Source organism: Planococcus citri, chromosome 3, assembly GCF_950023065.1.
Source record: "Planococcus citri chromosome 3, ihPlaCitr1.1, whole genome shotgun sequence".
Classification (NCBI taxonomy): Eukaryota; Metazoa; Arthropoda; class Insecta; order Hemiptera; family Pseudococcidae; genus Planococcus; species Planococcus citri.
Genome location: NC_088679.1, coordinates 53,810,918 through 53,828,135, shown reverse-complemented (window position 1 = coordinate 53,828,135; position 17,218 = coordinate 53,810,918). Strand labels below are relative to the sequence as shown.

General features: G+C 33.1%; 5 protein-coding genes and 1 long non-coding RNA gene across 8 annotated transcripts in view; 5 read left to right on the top strand and 1 right to left on the bottom strand.

The window, feature by feature from the left end:
• LOC135840559 (uncharacterized) overlaps positions 1–17,218 on the bottom strand; it is a 120,440-nt gene that overhangs the window by 9,694 nt on the left and 93,528 nt on the right. The gene's annotated exons all lie outside the window — the stretch shown is intronic.
• LOC135838761 (uncharacterized) lies at positions 215–2,427 on the top strand. Its single transcript, XM_065354518.1, has 6 exons — positions 215–362; positions 838–1,238; positions 1,323–1,343; positions 1,419–1,592; positions 1,679–1,837; positions 1,921–2,427. Exons 1-6 carry the CDS (start codon positions 215–217, stop codon positions 2,425–2,427), a joined length of 1,410 nt encoding a protein of 469 aa, XP_065210590.1.
• On the top strand, positions 3,592–5,734 carry LOC135840451 (uncharacterized). Its single transcript, XM_065357002.1, has 7 exons — positions 3,592–3,773; positions 3,934–3,978; positions 4,074–4,429; positions 4,556–4,609; positions 4,683–4,898; positions 4,970–5,197; positions 5,273–5,734. Exons 1-7 carry the CDS (start codon positions 3,683–3,685, stop codon positions 5,663–5,665), a joined length of 1,383 nt encoding a protein of 460 aa, XP_065213074.1. The 5' UTR covers positions 3,592–3,682; the 3' UTR covers positions 5,666–5,734.
• Positions 6,192–8,411, top strand: LOC135840540 (uncharacterized). Of its 2 annotated transcripts, none has more exons than XM_065357141.1 (6): positions 6,192–6,269; positions 6,436–6,791; positions 6,915–6,965; positions 7,399–7,608; positions 7,688–7,909; positions 7,999–8,411. In XM_065357141.1, the coding sequence occupies exons 2-6, from the start codon at positions 6,480–6,482 to the stop codon at positions 8,362–8,364; spliced, it is 1,161 nt and encodes a 386-aa protein (XP_065213213.1). In that variant the 5' UTR covers positions 6,192–6,269; positions 6,436–6,479; the 3' UTR covers positions 8,365–8,411. The 2 variants fall into 2 exon arrangements, with proteins under 2 accessions (XP_065213213.1, XP_065213212.1); XM_065357140.1 differs by having other exon boundaries at positions 6,192–6,335.
• Positions 9,696–12,784, top strand: LOC135840539 (uncharacterized). Of its 2 annotated transcripts, XM_065357139.1 has the most exons (5): positions 9,696–10,530; positions 10,615–10,686; positions 10,782–10,976; positions 11,124–11,351; positions 11,477–12,784. In XM_065357139.1, the coding sequence occupies exons 1-5, from the start codon at positions 10,153–10,155 to the stop codon at positions 11,900–11,902; spliced, it is 1,299 nt and encodes a 432-aa protein (XP_065213211.1). In that variant the 5' UTR covers positions 9,696–10,152; the 3' UTR covers positions 11,903–12,784. The 2 variants fall into 2 exon arrangements, with proteins under 2 accessions (XP_065213211.1, XP_065213210.1); XM_065357138.1 differs by having other exon boundaries at positions 9,696–10,686.
• Positions 15,058–17,118, top strand: LOC135841085 (uncharacterized). The gene is made up of 5 exons (XM_065357886.1): positions 15,058–15,211; positions 15,341–15,768; positions 15,881–16,093; positions 16,188–16,424; positions 16,522–17,118. The coding sequence occupies exons 1-5, from the start codon at positions 15,142–15,144 to the stop codon at positions 16,939–16,941; spliced, it is 1,368 nt and encodes a 455-aa protein (XP_065213958.1). The 5' UTR covers positions 15,058–15,141; the 3' UTR covers positions 16,942–17,118.

Here is a 17,218-nt window from a genome sequence, read left to right as displayed (position 1 = left end):
ATTTCAAAGCTGTATGGAAGGTATTAAAATAGCAAATGAAAAAACATAAAAACCGTATATTTATAGCTACATTGAAATTATTCAGGGAAAACTGTTGGCATTATTAATCGTTTCTGTACGAAAATAATTATTACAGGGAGATGTCAACAACTGTTTAAATAAAAGGAAACAGGACGGGAGAAACGATATTCATTTTCAGGGTTCTAGTATTTTAATGACACCAGACGCAGACAGTCTTCTGTTTATGAAGAAAAACCATAAAAAACTTATGTTTGTACTCGGATGCCTTTTTTTCAAAATGAATTCAGTGAAGTTCATGTTCGCAACTCTTTTATTAACTGCTGTTGTGGAAATTACAGAAGGTAAAGTGACCCAATACTTAACTTTTTGTGGTATTTTTTTTTTTTTTTTTTTTTTGAATAAGGTACGTGGGAGGCTTTCATTTTGAGTTGAAAGTCACTCAGAAAAAAAAGTTTAGCTTCGTAGGAACTCCTGGAGGGAAGATATAAGTCCTTAAAAGAGGGAGCATTTTTGTTAAAAATGGTGGTCTTTTCGCTTCAGCTCCGAATCTTGAATATTATCTTTCGAGACTGAGCAATTTTTCCAAAAACAGGTTACGTAAGAGCTAGAGCGAAGAACTACGATTCTTTCGAAAATATCCTCCATTTGAGGACCCATAACTAAGTACTCTGCGGGAGCACCAAAGAAGCTACAAATTTTTCTGAGTTACTTTCAACTCAAAATAAAGGTCTCCGATTTTTTATTGTTATTTCGATTCTTTCTGATACGTACCTTACCTACCTATACCTATGCATATACTTATTTCAATACCAACAGAACAACAAGAAAATCGGTTACTCGCATATGCCAGCCATAATTTCGCACCACTCGCTCTGATTAGAGAACCTACGAGTAATTCATCGTTCAGACTAGCTATACCTCACAAAAGTGACAGCAATGAGCGTCTAGTCAGCTACTATTACGAAAAGGACGAAGAATTCGTCGCAATGTGTCCAGCAGAGTTCGATCACGAATTATCGATTCAAACAGAATGGAGAAAAAATAAAGGGAAAGAAAACGACGTAATTTTTTTCAAAAGGGAACACATCCTGGATTGCAGTCACCAAACCAAAGTTCAACCTTCTGTTACAAAACTTAGAAAATCCAAAGAACAAAATATTGCTATATCTTGTGGAAGGAACGAAGCAGAAGGTTCTATTTATGGAGTAGGATTTCCAGTAAGATACCTATAATTTAAATGACTGCAACATATGTTAGAAAAGTAACGATGTTATTACCAAAATTAAATTACTTATTTCTAGGCATGGAACGAAATCAAAGAGGTAGGTACATCGACATTTAGAATAAGTTACAATTTTTTTTCGACTAATCACATTGCAAATTTGAATTTTATTTAGGAAATTGTATTTATTACTATATACCAAATATGCTATTCAGAAAAAACTGGGATGATTTACTCAAATCATCAGATACTATCACCTAGCCTAGTGAGGTTTCGTGATTACTACGAACCTAATTTGAAATTCTCTTCGTTTTTAGATAAAGACGAAAAGAAATCGAATCAGTTGAACGTAAGTAAGATTCGCTCATAATTTTTAAAACAGTTTTAAGATACGTTTTGGTAAATTTTCCAATTCCTTTCTGTCCTTCTAAACAGAACAAACTGCTGTATCAATTTGTAACTTCGTATGATATGCCAACGTATAACTGGGAACTGACAACTCTGTTTCCTTTCAACATAATTCCCATTGAAAATACAGACATTCTCAAATATCTCACTAATATTGATAATTATATTCGTTTTTTTAGCTTGATGGTTGGTAAATCAACTTGATCTACCTAATTAGTAATTACGATTAATATTCATTTTTTTTGACAACTTCGTTCGCAAATTTTCAGAAAAATCAATCGTTAACATTATATTCCGGAATTCACATCGATTGGCCGGCAAACTCTATATGGAGAGTGGTCATGGACTATTCTGAAACTCAAGCTATAGTAATCGTAACTCAAATTGCTGTGCGCCAACAGCTAAAATCGATATGTACAGACGAAGAAATAATTTTGTTCTGGAAAAACAGCATTTGTGTGTATACTTGCCTTCTGAATGAAGTAGTAAGCAAAACGCTTCATCTACCACAATTTAGAGAAACTACTGAACTGGATTTAAAAATCCCTAAGACTTCAACACAAGACGAAGGATCCTCAAATACTCAGTTCATGGTTAAAGAAGCGAATTTAGCTGACTTTGTAAAATCAAAAACTAACATTGATGTATTGCTGGAATCGTATAATCGCGAACTTGGGGCTTCGGTACGTGCTGAATATGAGCTACGTAATAGTGCAGGTGCTAGTCCTAATAATGATGACGTTGATGATAATCGTCGTGATGAATTTGAAGGGTAAAAAGATAGATAAATGAAGCGGATTTTTAAAAAAATTCTTTATTAAAATTCACTTTTATCTACCTGATATATTCATTTTTTCAATTACCTAATTAAATTTAGTTTCATTTATCAATTTTATACCTATGTATAGGTAGGTAACCCTATTCTAAAGCCCATTCCTTTTTCATGTAGGTACTTTTTCTTAAAATTAATATTTACCTACTAAGACATAATGAAAACGGTCCATAAACCATACCTATATTTTAGAAGATACAGACACTTTTTAAGAAAAATTTTTTTGTATGGATGTATGTAGATGTAAAATTATGTAGTACGAGTCATTCAATTAAATTTTTATTCTTCGTGTCATTTCATTCGATTACATTTTTTTGAGAGTATGAATATTTAATTTTTTATATTTTTTCTCATTTTTCAATTTTATTTTTGAAGTTTTCTCGTACTTTTAGTTTTATACGAATTCATACTTCAAAAATAAAAGAGAAGTCTTCTCTCCAAAGAAAGTTTTGAACTGTGGATAATTTTTTTTTCCTCCAAACTTGAGTAAAAAATCACCAGCAATTTTCCAGAAATTATCCATTATTAAACTACTTAGCAAACATGACTAGTATGTAGTTTGTCAAAAATTACCAAGTATCAATTTAACAATAATTCACCTAAAATTACCAGTAATTTACCAAAAAATTACTAGTAATGTACCAAAGATTACCAGTAATGTACCAAAGATTACCAGTAATTTCCAAAAATGGCCAGAAATCTACAAAAAGTTGCCTACCAGCAGGGATGAAAAGCTAGCCGAAAGCTCAAAGCCGAAAGCTGAAAGTTGAGCAGATTTTATACAATTCTTCAAGATTCAAAGGTCAACAAATTCAAAAATCGGGAGATTTTCAATTGAATTTTACTCTTCATAAGTACAAAAACACCAATAAATTTTCTATGAGACATTATAGTGTAGGTAGGTAGTTGGGTACTTAAATTTTGTAGATTTTGTCAAATCTGAAAAAAATTGTTCTATTCACGAATTACTTCACTACAATGTCATTGTGGTAAAAAAAAGTTGAAAATTCAAGAACAAAACTGAAACATACATATAGGTACCCACCAAGTGAATTCCAATAGAAGCCACATACTGACAAAAAAACATCATACGTATAACAATACGTCACAGCATTAAAAGTACACAATAACATCGTCTTTCTAGAACACACGTAACATTCGACCTGCTTATCGACTCATTTATTCATTTTTGGAAAGCCATGTTCGCAATAAAAGCATTGAATTATCGAGTATACTTATGCTTTGCAATATTTTCAACTATCAGGTGTGATATTGGGTACCAAGTTCAGAGTAAGTCTCTTACTTTCTAGACGAATTTCGAATACATCTTTCATCTAAGTCCAAAGTTTCCGGATTTCGGAGAATCCAAATCCAATTTCAGTACATTCTGAATCATGCCCAATTGCCCATTACACGAAGTATTTCACAATTTCTGCAAAACTTTTTTCAGATTATGAAGAAAACAAGAAAGATTACAAGGATTACTTGTTCTCCAGTAAGTTAAATATGCTTCCTAAATTATCTACTGAGTACAAATGATGATTCATTTTATTGAATAACTATATTGCAATTTTAATTTTTCAATATCAGGATGTTACATAGATATCTGGAACACAGGGCAAATGAAAGCAGATGACCTTCCTTCGATATTCGCAATAGTTCAAAAAGGACCGGACACAGAGCCAGGCTATTTTTTACCCCAATTTAAAACAAGCGATCGTATATTACAAATCGAATTCAAACACAAAGAAAAGCTTATCATTATTTGTCACAAAGGTGGAGTGAATTATGACGATAAGAAAATCGAATGTTCGAATGGAAAGAAGGTTCCTGATATTGACACCATTAAAGAATGTAAAGAGTCCGCAGCTAAGCCAAGTTTACGTGATTCGGAGACGTCATGTGGCGACAGTACAGAAAATAAACTGTTTGAAATTGGCTACAAAGTATGTAGTTTACCTATTCAGATAATTTCCTTTGCGGAAAGCACACATTTTGTGGTACCTACTCGTATTCCTCTCACTACTTACAACTTTTTCAATTTCAATGTGAAACATATTCACACTTCACAGGTATTTCCCATGTACTCAACGGAACAGTACGTGATAGAGGACGAAAACATTATGGTAGTACTAGCCAGTTTTAAATAATTTTGAAAATCAATTGAAACAAAATATTACGATTCGTAAATAATTTCAGACAAATTTATTTTTCCCATTTATTAACGTTTGCCTGGATCCGATACGCAGAGTTACCTCGTATACATCTCATATGATCGACGGCAAAACGATAGCAGGTAGACAGATATTAAGTTTCATTCCAGAAGACTTCTCTATGGAAGGATATCACGTCATTCATAAAGCTTTCAAAACAGATGCCGATGAAGTTCGTGATTTGAAAAAAACATACAGACCGGTAGTCACACTAATTCGATTAATCGAATCTTCCAGTAAATAAAAATAACTAATTGTTCCAATTTTTTACAGCAAAAACAATTTCACTATTTGTACACTTTATTCCGTGAAAAATTGAGGGATTATTTCGATAACGAAGATTATAATTTCGTGCCTCGACAACTTACTCCTGATTACGATATGTTGCTGAAGAATTGGAAATCTCTCACTCATTACTTTATCAACACAGCTCCTCAATGGAAAATACTTGCTTGCACTTGGGATGCATTAGAAGATCTCATTAGAGAACGTGCCAGTCAAGTAAAAACACCTCTAGAACATTATTTATTTTAAAAAAAAACACTCGCCTAATACCAAATACTTGCGATATTACAGAGAAATTACGAAGTTAGAATATACACTGGAACTTACGGTATTTTAACTCTGAGTGATATTGAAGTTTTCATATCACCAGAAAAATTATCTGTTCCAAAATACTTCTGGAAAATTGTTCTGCATAGAAGAGAAGAAGATTACGCTGCGATCGGTTTCGTAACATCTAATAATCCTTACGACAATGAGAAAACTCCATTTTGTGAAAGCATATGTCGTCAAAAATTATGGCCCATTGATGTGAAAACTCCAGGTTTGGGCAAAACGGTCTGTTGTCCAGTTTCAGATATGCTTCGTAAAATGAATTTCAGAATTCCAATAAAGAAGATTGATAGTAAGAGTGGAAGATTTACTGATTTAAGACGTGTCAAAAATGTTCTCGTGATGCCTCCTTAAATTTAATAATTTTTCTACCTCCATTTTGTAATATGTACTAATATCAAATAATTTTTTGTCAGTAATAAATTTTTTCCACCCATAGGTAAATTATTTTTTTGCCTTTTTTTTGGAGAGTTATGAGATGATTTTGAAAGAACGTGGAAAAAATTTGAGCTCCTGATCTCAGCTCTCCCAATTTTTTTCATAAAAATTATTTTTATCTAAAAATATTACTTGTGATATACGAGTAGGTAATTTGGTTTTACCACGAATTGGAATTTTTGAAGATTTGGAACCTTCTATAGCTGTACTTGAGCAATGAAGGGTTCGAGATGATGACTCAAAATTTTCCCTCACATTTTTCAACATTTCAGCTTTCAAAAAAAAACCTACAATCTCACTAGAACAAAAAAATATACCTACTTTTCTTCATTAATAAAATGGAAAAATCGAAAAAAAAATGATGACGAAAGCAAAATAGGAGACAAACTAGCGCTATCTAAAATTCTGATTCACTACGTCAAAGTAATAATATTCTGTGCATTGTCATTGTCGTGATCGTTAAATGTTCATACAACTACGTTCGTCGTGTAGAAATCTAACTCAACAGTAAATGTAGCAGGTATGAAATTATTTATGGTAATTCTTTTATTAATGCAGAGTATCAACTTTAGTATGAATGAAAAAGGTAGGTGGGTAGAATAATAATAATTCCAATTAGATTAAAATTGAAAGATTTTGTTTTAACTAATTTTAATTCCTACGATTTTTCATTCAAAAAATTATAGATTGCGTAATAAAATTAAATCCGAAAAATTTGGACCGTCAACCAATGTACTTCTTGAAAAGAAATGAAAAGTACAAGTTCGCTAAACCAGTCCTGAATAAGGATGGAGAAGTAGACTTATTAATCAAACACTCGGAATATCTAATTGTATCCTGTCATGCAACGAATCTAATTTTGAGGACAAGTCGAGTAGAGGAAAATTATTCAGCTTTTTGCAACGACGATCGTTTAGAAACGTCGAGCTCAGATGTACAATTAGGAGAATATCAATGTACGGAAAATGTCGACTTCCAGAAGAAAAATTTAGAAGAAACATGCGCTGGACCATTGTCTGAATCATACGAAATTGGAATTGATGTGAGGTTTCAGCGTTTTTATAATTATCTTACTTTGAAAAAAATCACTTCCAATTTCAATATCTTTGCGCACCTATGTGCAAACATTTATAAATTAATTAGCTTACCTATTCATTTTTTATAGGTTTTATTTAGGCAGCATTCATCAAAGATACCAGTAATACCGCAGAAATTGGTAAGATTCATCACAGTTAATTTGAGTAAAAGAAATAGCCCACTTTGAAGAAGGTTTGGGTGAAAAAATCTCTCTATCTTAATAACAACACTGAATTTACATTTGATTAAAAAATAAATTACGGATCCTTGAATTATTTCCACTTTACAAACATTTACTCTCAGATTCCTGAAATTTAAAAAGTCTGCATAGTTTATTTCCAAAATATAGGAAGGTACCTACCCATTATTCGAAATTTTTTACGAAATCCAAGGTTTAAATCGTCTTGAAGATTTTATAATTCTTTTTTCTAAGCTCTCAATTTCCTTTCTCCCCTTTTATGCTAACATCCTCCACGCTTGTCTGAATTTCATCTCCACCCCTCCAGTCAACAATTAATACTGATGCATTGTAAATTTATGATACTAAATCAAAATTTTTGACCCTTTTCCAGTTGGACTTTGTCAAATGGTATCCATTGTATTCGGTGTGTTTCAATGATTCCGTGAAAGAAACAATTTACACCAGACACATTATCAATGGTGCATCTATCAAAGCAAGACAAACAGGAATCTCTAAATCGTCCGATAACAAATATGAATTCGGTTCTGAATTTCGTATTCGTAAACACGAGAAGATTAATCCAGATGACGCATTTAAATTGGTAAAATCCCTATACCCACAGCACGTTCATCATGTACTAACCCTGTAAAATTTTACTAAAACGTTTGTCTAAATCGAAGGACGATCAACAACAAGGAATGATAGAAGATCCATCTTTCGTGCCTTATTTCAATCATGAAAAGAAAAACTTGATGAAAAAAACATTGGTTCCTCCCGAAGATATGTTATATTTCGGTTGGCAACAGGCGTCTTACTTTTACTTGAATATTGCACCGATGTGGAGTAATTTGGAATGCACGTGGAAAAACCTAGAGAAACATATCAGAATAGCAGCTGCTAGAGTAAGTGTATGCACTTATCTACGTACCTATAAGATGATTTTGATGAGTTGTAGGATGTCCCATAAATCAATATTTTTTTCATTTTACAGTACGAAACGGAGTTAATTGTGTACACCGGAGTTTACGAAAAATTTAGAATAAATGATCAAGAAGTAACACTGGATAAACACATTAGAGCTATCACAGTGCCCTTTTATTTCTGGAAGATCGTCTACCACAGAGTTAATAGAAGTGGAATAGCATTTGTTATGAATAACGATCCGTATAAAAGAAATCCTCGTCTGTGTATACCCAAAGATAAAAGTGTAGGAAGAACTTGGCCGATATACAACGATGCATACAGATTAGGATTGTTGTATCCTTGTTTAGTGGATGACTTACGTAAAGCGATAAACCTACCAGAGGAATCGCTGAAATTTATAATCACTCAAGAATTGTATTATCCGACGAATTGAAAGCGTTTGGCTCATAAATTCTTTTTCTATTAAAAATTATATTGATTTTTTCATACATACATATAAAAATGAAAACAATCGAGGACCTAACAAAAACAAGTTTTGATTTTCTGTCACTTGGGTTTGAGGCCTTGAGGGACTGTAGAGAATGTACCAACTACCTACCACAATTCGTAGTCATTTTGAGGTCTAAAATAACGCTAGGTAGTAAAAACATTGATCAGGGGGGAAGGGGTAGATACCTATTCAACCGACAGAAAATATTTTCAAGTATGGAAAAAAATTAAGAAAGAACATCTAAAATAGGTACTCCATTAGGTCAAATTTCAGATACTTAACTTCATTTTTCAAATGAACGAATTTTTGAAAATTCAAATTTTGCTATAAAAAATTCTAAATTTGATAAAATTGAAGTAGAAAGCCGAAATGTGGTTCAAATCCTATTTTTTACCCTCTTAATCGATTTGTGATGGTGTTGAGCTGTTCTAGTCGAGCTTCCAGCAAATTTTGGAATTTTCTGGATTTTAAAAAACTGCCAAAAAGAACTGAAAAAAACTCAGTGCTTGTAAGCTCAGATGTACCTACAGTACCTGTGACCATTCTGATCAATTTGCGAACAAATTTTTTAAAAAGGTTGCTTTCGAATCAAATCCTCATTTTAGTTATTTTTTTTAATGGAAGAATTAAAAAATTTACAGGAGGCTCCGAGTTGATTCAAAAAGATCATAAATCGATTCCATGGATCAAAAGTGCATTCTGAAGCAAATTTCAAATTTTACGTTGACAAGTTTGTGAATGAGAATTTAAAAAAATATATTTTTAAAAAACAAAATGCTGGAGAATGTTTTGGATTTGAATAGGCAGAAATGATCAAAAGGTCACAAAAAGATGGTATGTCCGAGTTTATGGGCGTTAGATTCTATTTTGGTCATTTCCAAGGCACTTTTTCCAAAACTAAAAAATCCAAAAATCTGATGGAGTCCTAAAAATTTTTCAAACCCGCCGTGTATTGAATCAGTAGATCAAAAATAATAAGAATATAAACTAAATTTCAGAATTCTATCTCAATTTGACGAAACTTTGATTTTTTTTTTCATGGAAAATGAACCTTTGGATTTTCAAAAATTCGCTATAATCCTTTCCTGAAACAATTTCTTCAAACTCGAATTTTTTTCTCAGAATAATTTCCAGCAGAAAAACATGCTCACAATGCAAAATTAATACCTAATTGATAGGTATGTTATGTAAAAATAATAATTAAAAAATAAAATGAAATAAAAACTTGTGAAGTGATGTCAGTTAATAGCAGCACCAATGGGAATCATTAGGTAAGGTATACGTACTTTAATCGATTCTGAACAATTTTATGTCATAGTTGACGAGAATATAAATTATTCCGTTTCGACGGAAAACCAAAAACATCAAAAAATGCGCACTTGTTTTCATACAATATGACGAGCGAGTATGTGATAAACATTCTGTTACGTATCTAACATGTATTTATGATGATTTTTCAAAAGTTTGGTTTTCAAGAATGTTTCACTTCGGATACTTAACAATAATTGTAACAATTTCTTTGCAATGTGTTGTAGTCAGTCAATGTGGTAAGTAAATTCTTCAAGTACGTACCTACCCATTCTCTCTTCTTTCAAACGAATCCAACTGAACTTTTTGAAAAACTCTACTCATTACGATGCGATATATATGGCTTGACAAAATTCAAGAATCGCGATACTCTTGTTCATCAATTTATAATTTTCAGACTGTACTTTTGAACTATACAAAGATATGGATCCTCGTTTTCAACCCGTTTATTTCATAAAAGACGCAAAGAAAAAATCATTTTCTTTGGCGACGCAAGAATTGGTCAAAACAAGAAACCACATCAATGTTGATGAAGGAAAAACACTCATCATCACTTGTCCAAATAGACTAGCACAGCCGGAGAGATTTTACGAAATAGATATATTCCTGCTGTGTGGCAAAGATGACGAATTTTCAGTAACAAAAGGTGCCAGTAAAATACCACCGAAGACACCAGTAAATAAATATCGCTGTGAAAACGAAACGGGATTCCATTTTAAAAAAGAATCGAATAATAACGAAGCTAAAAAACAGTGCAAATCGTTCGGAAAGACTTATCAACTACACTATATTGGAATATATGTGAGTATGAAAAAAAAGTTTCCATTACCAAATTCGATTAGCTTAATCATATGCTCAAATGTACCTACTTGCTCATTTTTCAAGGCAAACCTGACGGAAAAATGGCTACGAAAGTACACGCAGGAAATGTTTCAAGCTATTATGACGAGAAAAATAGTAAATGAAATACGTATTGATAATTTAAAAAAATTGCATATGGTAAGTGATAAGCAAACAAAACGACTTTCATTAGGTCTGCACTTATTTTTCAGACATACGAGTGGTTCACACTGTATTCAGTATGTTCTGCGATTCCGGGCATGAATCCACAATACACTTATTATACAATTAATGGAGAACAAGTACGTAATCGTCAAATGAAAGCGACAAAATTTGAAGATAACGATATGAGAGATCCTTTTAAATATGCGTCACTTCAACTCTTCACGTTCAGTGATTATAACAAAGTGAGTACCACCTACCTACCACCTAGGCCGTAGACCTACATATCATGTGATTCATTCGAGTCTGTAATGCAAATATGTATTCGCCCTTCCTCTCAAAAAAAAAACCTCGTAGGGGTACCGAAATACAACAATCACTACACATTGCAGGAAAAAATACGGAGGCGAATGCACGACTACCATAAAGGAAAATTGGATTCTTTTTTCGACGTCGAAAATCATTACTTCGTTCCAATAGCGATGGTTCCTGAAGACGCGATGTCTTTTTCATCTTGGAGATACGCAACCCATCTAACATCAAATATTGTTCCCATATGGAAGCAAGTTTCCTGCACTTGGAAGAACATTGAAAATGCAGTAAAAAAGGCTGCAATTCAGGTACCTACTTGAAAAAATAATTCAAAACTCGGAATTTCTCTCTGAATAGATATACTTACTTATTATGTAGGTAGAGGTACATACAAAAAAGCTGTGATTTTGAAAAAAATCCAAATGTTTTACAGATTGGATCTACTTTGGATATTTACACCGGAATTTTTAAAAAAATTAGGCTACCCACGTCATCTAAAGACCGTACAAACGATACTGGAACACTAGTGGAATTCGGAGAAAGAATGCAAAGAACCGATGTCCCTGCAATTTTTTGGAAACTAATATATCACAAAGAAAAGAACGAGGCTATAATTTTCATACTTCATAATGAACCATATCGTACGGATAAGCCAGATCGAAAGAAATTTTGCAAAAGCATATGCAAAAAGTACGGTTGGGAAATTGAAAACGATATTGTAACGTTAGGTGATGCATACTGTTGCGATCCGACGGAATTTTTCAAGAAAGCTGATAATTATGAAAAGTTTCTAAAAACTTTTGAATTTAAGAAAATTTTGAAATTACCTAATTCAAAAATAGAAATAGAATCCGACTAGATATTATAAATTTGTCAGTGAAAAATCTCTGATTACTAATATTCACGTGAAATATATCTTCCTATTATCAATCTAATTACAATAATGTTGATTGATATCTTTCTCAAATATGTTGATAACTACGGGTTTAACGAAATTAAGTTAACTGCCCTGCCCCGAGCCCCTGATTTCTAGAGGGGTCTAGAAAATTAAGGGTGTGAGATTTTAAAATTTCAATTTCAACATACTTCACATAAACAATTGAATTTCAGGTTATTGTATTAAAGTTCATTTCTTCCCTCCGAATCAATTTAAAAAAGTTTCAAACCGTTTTGAACAATTTCGGAGCTTCCAGCACATTTTTGAAAGTGAATATTTCCATTAAATTTTACCCCCTAACGTAACCTAACCTAACCTATGATATATATATTTACTTACTGTACCTACACACTTCTAAAAAAAATTTGTACCGCTAACGATTTTTACCCACATTACTTTGTCTACTGGAGATAGTCTTAGGCTGTTTTGAAGCCTCCAGAAACTTTTTTGAAATTCCAGTTCTCGAAAAAAATAAATAATAAAAAACAAAAACTAAATACCAAAAACGTATTTTAACCGGTTTTAAATAAATAAAAATTCAAAAATAATTACGAGCATTTATTACCTTTGATATATTTTTTAGCTGTACCTACTACCTACGTAACAAAAGTTCAACTAATTGTAAGGTTTATTGTTGTAATGTCAATTTTGTATCTGGTAATTTTAGCGTTTATTTCTAGCTGAAACAATCTTTTCGTGTGGCGTTCGGTGGTAACACTGACGTTCACATGTTGTACATTCGCCGTAGTTGTAAGTTTTATTCTCTCTTGTCTCTCTCGTTGTAATGGCGTTTATGTAATTATATTTTTCAATGGTTCGTGCGTTATTTCTTCATCTAATTAAATACAAACACTACATATATAAAAACTAAACGTATTAGGTAGTCTGGATCATGGGTTTGTGCGCTTGTGTGTAACATTTGGTTGAAAAATGATAAATTTTGGAAAACTATCAGTTTTATGAGAGTGAGAGAGTTCTAGATATGTTTTACACAATGCGAGAAGTTTATTTTTTCACTTTACATCTTTAAAAGTTGAATGATTTTTTTCTTTTAGTTTTAGAAATTTCAATTTTGTAAAAGAAAATAAAACAAACCCGAGCGAAGTGAAGGCAAAAGCTTTCGAAAATTTCTGTTTTGAGAAGTAAAAAAATAAGATTTTCTTTCATTACAGGCCCTTCTTTTGTCGAGCCCTCCAGAAAACGCAGGCCAAAGGCAAACAGTGCTATTTGTCCGCTTTCTCGAAGGCACTTGGTAAGGTGAGTTACTTCTTCCTAAAAATAGAACCCATTTTGGATACTCACTGCATTGCATCAGTTTTTCCTTTTCAACTAAATTTTTGTAAATAATGATGGTAATTGCACCGAAGCGAAAACCTAGTTTGCGCCTTTTCATTGGTGCTCCAAAATCGGGTCACGATTTTTCGAATATTTGAAACAATGTCACGCGACCAGTCAAAGTGAGTTAAAATTTTGCGAGAAATTGAAACATGTTGACTAAAAAGTATTTCGAGCATTTCTGAAGAATTTTGTGCATCAAAATTGGGTCAGGACTTTTTGCGGTGCCCCTGAAGGGAAGATGTAGGTCCTCAAAAGCGACATTTCCGGAAAAATCTTGTATTTTTTTTCGTTACAACTTCTACTCAACCCGTTTCGGAAAAATAGCTCAGTTGTGAAAGAAGTATTTTATATTCTGCGTCGACCTAAACCATTACCATCAAAATCCAAGACCACTTTTAAGGTTGTACTGAGAGATTAAAAATTTTCAAATCGCTTATTTTCGGGTAAATTTGTGTTTTGAAAATTGTTTCCTAAATATTTCGCATCAATTACGCGAAAACATCGGAAGAAATTTTGATACTGGGGAAATATTTTGGAATAAGTAGGTACACTAGTGCCAACTTTTCAGTCATTATTTTCAATTTCAAAAAATTGAGAAAAATCGCCAAAAACTTATTAAATTCTTTCAATTTTTTGAGATCGGCAGCAATGACCGAAAATTTAGCTCTACTGTACTGCACTCTAAAATATTCCCGCAGTTTCAAGAACAGTTGAGCTGCGGTGGAATCGTCGATGGGCGCTCTCAGCCGGACCTGGTGATTTTAGTCAAAGCCGACGATGGATGCCCAATGTGGCAGGGGTCGCGAAGAAATTTAAAAAAAAAAAAAAAAAAAAAAAAAAAAGTTTCAAAAGTGATATATTTCGATGTTTCAGTATGATTAACGCGTAATATTGGAGCAGAACACGTTTCTAAAACGCAAATTCACCCAAAAAATAAGCGATTTACAAATTTCTAAGTGTTCAGTAGAACCTTATGCAAAATCTTAAACACCATCTCTTGCAACTGGGTCATTTTTCCTTTTCAAAAAAGGTTGAGCAAGGGCAACATTGAAAAAAAAAATTAAAAAAATTTCGAAAATACTCTTTTTTTGAAAGCCCATATATTTCCCCTTTAAAGGCATCTTCGGAGATAAAATTCTTTCCGGATGGCTTTCAACTCAAGATGAAGGTCTCCATCGAATTTGGTGAAAACCCTCCGAACATCGATCTGAAAAGTTGGTTACGGGGATTTTGGACCACAAGGATAAACTTCCAGCACCGATCAATTTCAAAATCCCAGATGGAGGCTGATTCATCATCCTTGACCGGCTACGGTGATGAAACAATATTAATCGAATAAGGTATCAGTTGACCGATCATTCACGATACTTGAATGAATAATAGTTCATAATTAAAAGCGCTTGAGTAGCGCAAATTTCGATCATGTGCGCGTCACAATTCAAATTCAAGTAGACATGAATTTTAAAAACATGCGTAAAATTCTGCGACATTCATCTTTGTGTAAGTACGTTTTATTTTATTACATATTATGGCAACATGGAACTATTCAGCATTCTTACAAACGACATAAGAAGACGATTCGCAGGTCTAAATTCATGATTCACTATCACCTGTACAATACTTGGCAAATGTCAAATTATGACGCATTGAGAACTTTTATTTGCACAGCACGCGGAGCTTTATCGGTGTAAACACAAGTTGACGCAATAACGCAATTTAAATTTTTATTCAACTGCTCCTGAATATTCAGAATAAGTAAGACAACGTACAATCATAGTTCACGTTTTTCAACACCTAGAATACCTATTCAAATCTTCTTCATCATGAAAACGACAATTGTTTCGCTTTTATTTTCACTTTGCGTCGTACAAATTCAATCAGACGCAAATTATGGTATGCGATTTTGCAAATTCCAATTGAAACTTGATGAAAAATGTCAAAATATGTAAAAACAAACGTATTCACACGTAAGCACTATAAGCAGTTATTGCCAATTCATGCATTTATGTACCTTTTTTCCAGATCACTTTGTAATGAGCGAAGCTCACATTCTTGAACGTCGTGTCCACGAAGATGCTAATGCGGGATACCTTCCATTTTATATCGAATGCCCTAAAATAGAAACTAGGAGTAATTGCTCCCCAGTAATTCCTTATCTAAGCAATTCTGACGGATATGTTATCACCAAGAAGAACCATCTCGAGAATCATATTTTCTACGGATGTATTAAAAAAAAAGTCCCCAGCAACGAGCTCAATCCAGTGCATTACAAAAATACTTTGACAATGAAACGTGCGAGAGCAACAGTCCATCAAGAGCTATCTAACTTTCGACCCTTTTACAATTTATACAAACTTAGATGCAGATCAGAAGTTTCACCGACCATATGGAAAACTGCACGACAGTCAAATTTATACACAGGACTAGAACATTACGAAATTGGATTCATGGTAAATCGGATGTTCTATACTTTTGAATTTAAGGCCTCATTTGTGGGTAGGCCAATAAATAATACACTTTGACACGAATTTCACCATTTAATGTACTTACTTACTCACTTAGATAGAAGGACTTTACGATATGCCCCTAGCCGAAGTTCATTTCGATCATGACAAAAAAATCCCTCTTTATACAAAACATACATTGTACGGGAAATCTTTGACAGCACAGACTGAGGCATTCAAAACTAAAGAGGAACTCGTGTACGAGGAGGATTCAACAAGATTCACAGTAGAAGACCTGCAAGCAGCGATAGAGTATTATTACAAATTCAATGTACTCGTAGTTCTCATTTCTAAGTTCTTCCTTTGATTTTAAGATTTTCAATATCTTTTGATATTTAACAATCGACGGATTTATTTGCATACAGGAGGTAGGTAGTGCAACAAGGTCAGACTTGTATGATCTTCTGAGCGAGAAAGGTTTGAATACAATTCCAGAAAAATCGGAAATCTCATTAGCACATTTAATTCCCGAGTACGATACGATAGAGACCAGCTGGAAAAACATTGCTCGCTTTGCTCAAACCATAGCACCTATGTGGACAGATTTATACATTAATGAATGGGCTGACATAGAAAACAAGATACGAGAGGTAGCGTTCATGGTAAGAACTTATTTGAACAAACATTGATCACATAGGTACCTATTTCAAATTCAAAACCATACATTAAGTGAGAACGATCTATCTATATTTATTATAGAAAGATAAAAAGCTGACAGTTATCAGCGGTACACATGGACAACTAACTTTCAACTTTAAAGCTTCAGAAAAACTTCCAGATGAAAACAAATTTTTCCTGAATTATCGGTCCGTTTGTCCCAAACTTTTGGTTCCTGTTCCAGAATTATTCTGGAAATTGGTAATAGATGACACAGTCACGTACCTAACCAGGAAAAGCGCCATTGTGATCATAATGTACAACGTTACAGAAGTACTGACAAGTTTGAATATTTTTGCACCATTTCAAAAACCTTGTGAATCTAAGTGTAATCAACTTCAATGGTCGGGAATTGAAAAACCAAATTTAGTATACTGTTGCAACGTTAGAGAAGTTAAAAGAATCATAACCGAATTTCCAACCGATATTCACAGCGGACATTTCGATCCATTCTCATTGTGAGATAATATGACTAAAATGTACATTGTACATACAACTGTGTACCTTGTAATGTAATGTACGAGTACCTACATCGGGCACCCTATTCTTTTACTAGTTTCTTCATTATATTGCATCTATTTCACTAGTTGATAATAATTATAGGTATTTATTTTATCAACACCATAAATTGTAGCTTAATTTAAGACATTGCCAATTAAACATTTACCAAAGAAATTTATTCACGTACCTAGTCACTTCGCTACCTGAGAACAAAATGTGTTTTAGTTATTCACCATCA